Source organism: Leptonotus elevatus, chromosome 9 (genome assembly GCF_054856555.1).
Source record: "Leptonotus elevatus isolate MCC_2025b chromosome 9, RoL_Lele_1.0, whole genome shotgun sequence".
NCBI classification, from domain to species: domain Eukaryota; kingdom Metazoa; phylum Chordata; class Actinopteri; order Syngnathiformes; family Syngnathidae; genus Leptonotus; species Leptonotus elevatus.
The window spans coordinates 23,137,164-23,145,590 of NC_141247.1; the positions used below are offsets into that span (position 1 = coordinate 23,137,164).

Here is an 8,427-nt window from a genome sequence, read left to right on the forward strand (position 1 = left end):
TGGGGAATGACTAACTCATTGTTGATCCAAAAATAGTCCGTTGTTAGATTAGGTCTCTTAATAATTTGATAAGTGACTTGAGCTAGGCCGTTATCGCTTGTAAAGTTCAGATGGGAACTTTCACCGGTTCTTTTTTCTTGAATGCTCGCTATACTAATAATAAGGAGACTGCATATTCTCAATTGAACTATTTACTGGATGCCAGAAAGATCGAGTACACAGCTGCGGAGTCTTTTCTGATGGATGCGGAAGAAGATCTGATCTATTCAAAATGGTCTCTACTCTTATACTGCCCACACGGGGGGCTCAGTCGAGCTGATATGAAAATGTGTGACCTGATGGTCTTAACTGGTTTCAACTGGATAAGTGCGCCAGAGTGCAGATAGATAGGAAGACGCCAAGTCAGGACAGGTCACAGCGACAACGGCCTTGCTCAAGTCACCTATCAAATCATTAAGAGACCTAATCTAACACCGTTCAACAATACTGTGTCCGATATACGATCAACCCAAACATGTTGCCAAGAGTAAAGTACACGATGCGAGCAAAAATGCCTGCTGTTCCAGAACCAGGAAGTTTCAACTTTTTTTTTTTTTTTTTTTTTTTTTTTTTTTTACAAATTGGGGCTGCAATTACCCGGTGACCAGTTCAGGGTGCACTCTACCTCTCTATCTACAGTAAGTCATCTGGGATAGGCTGCAGCTCAGCAGTGTTTCTAATAGAAAATCGCTAAAGAACATGGATGGATCAACATTTAGAAGATGATGGGATAGTCCACGATCAAGCATTTGTGGATAAACTGGAGATTAGTAGGGTATACAATTTTGATGTATCGGCGGCACCACTACCAAACGCTGCTCAAACTTCAAGGGGCTTCAAAAAGAACCCTGCTGATTTCAAATATTCCTCACACGCAATTCACATCGAGATAACCAAGACGAGGTTTACTGAACAGTGTGTTTGACGGCTGTTTGTCTTACTCTTCCCTTCTTCATAAAAAGACCCGGAAGAAAAATGTGTGGTGCAGCTGTGCATCTCTCAGCGCCTCGAAAAGGCGAAGACAGAGTGATGGTGTTGACGCAGCTGGTGGGAGCGAGCCCGCCTGGCATTGCTGCGTAGACAGCGTTATCGCAGTGTCGTCGGTGTAGATCTTACTGTCGTTGGCAAGGATGGCAGGTTTCACCTCAACCAGTACTTTCGAGTGGAATAGATTGAGGATATTTCTTTCCTTGGAGTCATTACTCTGTTCTAGCTAAAAATGTATATTATGTTAACAGTGTAAACAGAAGTGAAACAAATCAGAGGTGGGAAATCAAGGTCCAGAAAGTAAAAAAAACCCTGCCACAGTTTGGCATTTGTCCCAGGTGCTAGCTAGCGAGTTCCCTAGCTAGCTTCCCGGGTGCTCATTTACTTGCAATGGAGCAGCTAGCTAGCACAAGGGGCTAAAGCCAAATTGAGGCAGGGTTACTTTCTGGACCTGGATTTGCCACCTCTGGAAACAACGTCATGTAAGCTAACTGATAAGTCGTTGATGCAGTGACGATAAAACTTTGAGACAAGTTAAGGATTCAACGTTTACAAATTAAAATTGAAGGTAAATTCCGAATATTACAACATTTCATGTTCCACTCTAGACAAGTGCACTGTTACTAATATTCATCTCAATGACACATGGGACCCTCTTATTGGCCTGCAAACTTCACTTTGGCTTTGCTATCTGTAATTACGAGTGGGAAATGAAAGCCCAATTTGTGGTTCTGGCTGTCGAATAAGGAAAATAACTGACATGCGTGTGCAGCAGCTGCAGAGCGAGCGAGGATTCAAAGCCGCCGGAGAACTTTAAAGAATGAAACAAGATGATGGAGATTCTCTGTATTCGTACCCGTCTGTTGCGCAGATATCACGGCTGACACGGCGCTGTCCCTGGATGGCACTGGTCGCCTGGACTATGCCCTCAAGCAGGGCCCCAAACGTGACATCCTGCTGAGGCGGTCGCTGCAGGGCGCGACCCCCGACCCCGTCGTTCCCAGCCGTCTGGAGGTCAAGTTCAGGACGCGTGGCAAGAGTGGCACGTTGCTGCACGTGCAAGAGAGCAGCAACTACACCACTGTTAAGGTAGGACCGCGGACATGTCATCATTTCAGTAAATAAACTCGACTCCGACCTCCCACTTGTCCAACACTGTTGATGTATCACTAGCCATTTTCACGCATCGCTTCCATGGGAGCAGCAAACAGGCTGCTGCTTCAGTTAAACAGCATTGGATTGATCCGACTTAAAAATAATGAAACGCGGCAGCGCTGGAATAAAATGTTTTCCATGGGAAGTTAATGCCCCTGAAGTATTGAAAATGATCTCGGGAGGAAGTCTGGAGTTTGACTTATCAGCGCCAAGGAACAAAAGCAATTATTAAGAGGGACGGCCCAGTCGGCAATATGTGAAAATAAACATCTTCAACATTATACTGGTGTTTTTCAGGAAGATTATTAAGTCCAAAGACTAGTAGAAGACCCACTTTTCCACTTCAGGTGTTAAGACCAAGACTTAGAAATGTTAAGACCAAGACTGTTTTCTAGAAGTTTGAGGCGTTGAGACCAAGTTAAGGCAAACACTTTGAGGAGTTGAGGGGTGCAACAACACCACAGGTTCCTGAACACTTTGAGGAGGTGAGACCCAAGAGCAGTAAAGAGTTAGACTTCAAGGATTTATGACCAAGTCTGTGAAGGGTTCAGATGGAAACAGTACTTAACATTTGTTAAGACTACATCCAGGCCAAGATTTTGTTATGCCCAATTCAAGAACAAGACTTGGATGAGCTAAGGCTAAGTCAAGACTAAGACTTGAGGAGTTAAAACCAAACCAAGACTTTGAGGCCAAGTTAAAAGCAAGACTTTAAAGAGTTATAACCAAGCTGAGACCAAGATTTCAGCAGTTTAGACTAACACAAGACATTGAGGAGTTCAATGAGGCACTGACACAATGAACACAACTTTGAGGAGTTGAAACAGGTAAGTAGGTCGGTTTGTAATCCTCTGATAAGTTAATACCCAGTCAAACTGAGTTTGTGAGGAGTAGAGACCAAGTCAAAATATGCGTTAACGTTTTGTGCTGTACGGGTGGAGTGTGCCAATTCTGTCAGGATGTTGAAGGGCAGTGGATGAAATGATGATGACCAAAACTTTGTCACCCTCCCTCAGCTGAGGAACGGCAACGTTCACTACATCTCGGACGCGGGCGTGGGCGGCAAAGTGGAGCGAACCATGGGGGATGTGGTGCTGGCGGACGGTCTGTGGCATACCCTCTTGCTGATTAAGAACGGCTCCACCACCTTGATGCAAGTGGACAACAGCCATTCCCGCGTAATCCAGCTCCCCACCCAGGACTTTGGAGGTCTTGGCGTCCTCACCATTTCCCTTGGAGGGATCCCACCTGGTCCAGTACAGCAGAAAATTGCGGCAGGTGAGCTCCTAGAGAGTTTGGTTAACTGCTGCTATTGAACGGGCAGACAATTAAATATGGTCTTAATGTGCTATAGCTGGCCTATCAAAAAAATTAATAAAAATCAGGTCTATCTATCAAATCAGAATTGGGCACTTGGAACTGCAGTTTCAATTTAGCCTTATTGTGTTTGTGTGTGTGTATTATGTGAGTTTTGGTAGTCCAGTGGAACTTGATGCCCTCCTTGCACAAGCACACGTAAGAACATCCAGTTCTTGCATGTTCGGCAGCAAAGAAATGAATTAATCATCTGTTTTTCCGATTGCCGATCATACTTGGTGGCCAACCAACATGTTTATTTCAGTTTGACGCTGCTGAGATTTACCTGCTTTGAATTTCCAGTAGTTGAACAAATGGGACTTTATCAAATATCAATCACAGAGACGAGGGGAAAAAAACGAACTAATCATGATTTAATCTGACTTCTCCTTGGAGTGCTTTGCCTTTGAGGACATTTGGTGTTTTTGACTTTTTTTCCCTGTGTTTCACAAATCACGGACCAGACATCCTCAAGGTTGTGTTGAGGACACTTTGGAAAAGGTGAAACGACGCGTTTCCACTTTACAGACAGACGGAACGCGGCATAGTAAATTTCCCCTTTTTCAGGGGACGGAAAATGAATGGAATGCCTCAGACTAATATGGTCAAAATCCTGATTTGTTGAAGGAGGACATATTTCCGAGCATGCAGACTCACAGTCAACCGACTCTGACCTCAAGCGATGCAGGGCATCTTCAGTGTTTAACGATCAAACATAAAATAGCCTGAATGTGCACTGCTATGAATTTAATAAAAAAAAAAAAGTTATGTTGACATCACTGAGGCAGTGTTATTTGACAATACACAAAGCCAGAGATTAAATTACATACAGACACACTCATCGAACACAGATGTTTGTCTGGAAGCTACAACAGCTCAGACGATGGACTCTCTGTTTTGGATAAAACACTTTCCATTTTTCTTTATGTAAATCTGCAAGTTAAGCATGTATTTGTTTTCGACCAATTAGCTGTCCAAACAGTATTCCTTTTGTTGTGATTAGAGCTCCCAGTTCCTGTTTGTTTGAGAGGAAGTGAGCAAGCACCAGCCCCAACAAATCACTTAATCAGCACTGATCTCACTCCAGCAAAGTCTCGTGTCCTCCTAGCTTCTAACGGTTGTTTGTTTTCTCCCATTTTTTGTTCGCAGGTTTTGATGGGTGCCTGGCCTACGTGAAATATAATGGCGAGAACCTGCCATTCACCGGCGAACACGGCCTTGTTGCGTTAACAAAGACCAGTCCATCTGTCAAGATTGGTTGCAGAGGTCCGAACTTATGCGAGAGCAGCCCGTGCTGGGACGGCCTGATGTGCATCAACCAGTGGTACACGTACCAGTGCGTCCCACCTGGCGACTGCGCCTCCGGTCCCTGTCAGAACCACGGAAGCTGTGTGCCAGATCCCCGTTTTGGGTTCACCTGCGTCTGCTCCGAGTTCTACACCGGAAAGACGTGTGAGACCCAGGTGGCCTGCCTGGGTGTCCAGTGCCCTCAAGGGACCATCTGCAAGACGGCCAACAACGGCGGCTTTGTCTGCAGTCCAAACCCTGCGACGGAAGCCATGGTTCTCCCTATTTGGGCAGTCCCCGCTATTGTCGGCAGCTGTGCCACGGTGCTCGCCATGGTTGTGCTCAGTCTCATCCTGTGCAACCACTGCAAGGGCCGCAATAAAACCAAAGTGCCAAAGGATTCCAAGGAGAAGAAACCCAAGGAGAAGAAGAAAAAGAAGAAGGGCAGTGAGAACGTGGCCTTCGATGACCCAGACAACATCCCGCCGTACGGAGATGACATGACGGTCCGCAAGCAACCAGAAGGGAATCCCAAACCGGATATCATCGAAAGGGAAAATCCGTATCTGATCTACGATGAATCTGACATCCCTCACAACAATGAGGCCGTCCCAAGCGCTCCATGCGCCCCTTGCAATGGTCCGGAGGCTGAGATCGAACACTACGACATTGACAACGCCAGCAGCATCGCACCGTCTGACGCGGACATCATTCAGCACTACAAGCAGTTCCGAAGCCACACTCCCAAATTCTCTATCCAGAGGCACAGCCCGCTTGGCTTTGCAAGGCAGTCCCCCTTGCCCTTGGGTGCCACCAGTTACTCCTACCAACCTCAGTACACTCAAGCACTACGATCCACCCCGCTCAGCCACGCCCACTCGGCTTGCCCCACACCGAACCATCTTTCCAGACACTCCCCGGCCCCGTTCACCAAGCCCTCCTCCTTTTACAGAAACACCCCGACCAGGGAGCTTAACCTGGCTCGCCGCGAGGGCAGCCCCCTGGACCTGCACAATGACATGTGCCAGCCACCGCCCATGTTCAACTACGCCACTCGGCTGGGGAGGCGCAGCAAGAGTCCACAGACCATGGCCGGCCACGGCCACACGTCCCGCCCGGGGAGTCGGCTCAAGCAGCCCATTGAGCAGATCCCCTTGGAGACGGGACCCCCCGTGGGGCTCTCCATCGAGGAAGTGGAGCGGCTGAACAATCCACGCCCTCGCAACCCCAGCATCTGCAGCGCCGACCACGGGCGCTCCAGCTCCGAAGAGGACTGCCGCCGGCCTCTCTCTCGGGTCCGCAACCCCGCTGACGGCATCCCCGCCCCAGAGTCCTCTTCGGAGAGCGACTCACATGACTCCTTCACCTGCTCGGAGATGGAGTACGACCGAGAAAAACCCGTTTCTTACGGCTCGCGGGTCCCCAAGCTCTCGCAAGTCAACGAGTCCGACGCGGACGATGAGGACTACGGCGGGAGGCTGAAGCAGAGGCGGTATTCGAGCCGCCGTGCGGAAGGGGGTCCTGGCATGGCCCAGTTGCCCCCCGCTGAGCAGCACAACACCCTGCCTCACAAACTGGGCCCGCCGGCTGGGGCATTCAACTGGGACAATCTTTTGAGCTGGGGCCCCGGTTTTGGACATTACGTCGACGTGTTCAAGGACTTAGCGATGCTTCCTGAAAACGCATCTGCAAAGGACATTGAAATGAACAGTGGCGACGGCTCGGTCACCATTCTAAATGAAGGGGAAGCGGAACAATACGTATGAGACTATTTATTGTCACGTTGTAGATTTTGGTGACGTTCTCCGAAAAAGAACGTCGGACTATGTTCTGTGTTTTTGAATGGAAAAATAATAATGACGACTTTCAATGCAGTAAGGCAGAACCAACGGCACCCGAATCCACCTTGGAAAGGTTTTACCAGTCTCCGTCCAGCTGTCCCGTCATGTGTTGTTTGCACCCTTTGAAGAAGCCCGCGTCTGAATTCAATTGACCCCCATACGTGTTATCTGGGTCAAACGTTTCTCTTCCTTATTACCGCCATTGCCTCTCCCTCGCAGCCCGAAAGATAAGACGGCAGATTCAATTAACACTCACAGCTGTAGAACGAAACAAAACTCCTGTTCGTACCTTGTCGGTCAAATAAAAATTCCACGGCAAAGGAAGCACGTGCGTTTTGAAGGGAGCGCACCTGCAGACGCGGCGCGAAAGTAAGCACTCCCATGTAAATCACACCCATTCGCCTCGGGTTTTGTTTTCTCACAGAAGGCTGGCCAATTGCTCCAAGAGTGACTAGGAATCAAGTCGGCTGCCTTACGCACATTTGAGGATTGCAGCATGGGGACAAATGTGTTTTTTGTTTTTGTTTTGGGTGGCATTTCAAATGCTCTGCCATTTTGTTTTTCAATCAACATGATGACAACTTGTGGATCTTCTTTTCTTACATGACCCAAACAGACAAACAAAGACTGTGTATATTGTTGTTGACACGTGTCAAACGTGGAGTCATTTGTCATTGGTGTCTTTGTCCATTATGTTGACATTATGTTGTACGGTTGCTTTTGGTTGTTTTTTTTTGTACGGTTTATTAACTTAATATACTTAAGCTGTGTTTTTATGGATATTTTTTCATAAGCCGAAATGTATGTTCTTACTTTCGGGGAAAGTAAGGGTTAAAGACCTATTTTTTACATCTGTTACATATGTAACGTGAGTATTTTCCACTTTTTATAAAACTATAACATGCTGTATGCTTTGTACTTGTAAAAAGCCAATAACAGAATAAAAAAATATTTATTTAAATATGATTGTTGATATATTGTTGCGAACTATTTAGATGAAGTCAGTGCAGTAAGTCAATACTAAGTGGGAAGTTTCCCTATTGGTAGTTTTTTTGTATGTGCCCCCCCCCCAACAACCCCCCCAGAATTTGACAATGAAACCTAATTTTCCTGTTAGTTTTTTTCAATTTGACAAAGTTGTATTATTTGAAAAAAAAGGCTGATTATTTTACGAACGATGATTTTTTTCAATCAAATTAATCACATCTTAGAATTTTGATTAATCATGATTAATCGCTTCATTAAAAACGCTATTTTATCAGCATTTTTTGCCCGCCAAATTTAAAGAGCACTTATGTGCTATATTTTTTTTTACATATGTTATGAGGACGTCTTCCACTGCACACGCTCATCAGTTAATTACTTGCATAAATTTAAAATGGGTAAAAAAAAATTACCCAATAGTTTTGACATGAACAAATATACTGAATGTCCAAAAAATGGAAAAAGCACAACTTTACAATTTGTTTCTCATTTATTTATTTTTGTTAAAAGTGACAACTTTTTTATGAAATATAAATTCCGATTTTTCTTGATCTAACTCATAACTGACTTTAGAATGATGCTGTTGAGTCTCTGCAAATGTTTAACTTGCTCAAAAGTGCAGCTAGCGCATTTTCGGCACATGTTGAGATCTCAACCTCATTTCCGAACTCACCAAATTTGAACATGATCCGAAAAGCAATGCGCTCTGCGTTCCGAACACACACACACACAAAAAATATTTTACGACGTCTGAAAAGTACGCAGCTGACGTTTCCCA

General features: G+C 45.8%; 1 protein-coding gene across 2 annotated transcripts in view; it reads left to right on the plus strand.

Annotated features, from left to right (window-relative positions):
- The window catches only part of fat4 (FAT atypical cadherin 4), a 107,739-nt gene extending 100,113 nt beyond the window's left edge, over positions 1-7,626 (plus strand). For both annotated transcript variants that reach the window (XM_086085014.1, XM_086085015.1), the window contains 3 exons: positions 1,898-2,115; positions 3,198-3,459; positions 4,687-7,626. In XM_086085014.1, the coding sequence (XP_085941140.1) occupies positions 1,898-2,115; positions 3,198-3,459; positions 4,687-6,590 (2,384 nt within the window). In that variant the 3' untranslated portion in view covers positions 6,591-7,626. The remainder of the gene's footprint in view (positions 1-1,897; positions 2,116-3,197; positions 3,460-4,686) is intronic.
- Positions 7,627-8,427: the final 801 nt, after the last annotated feature.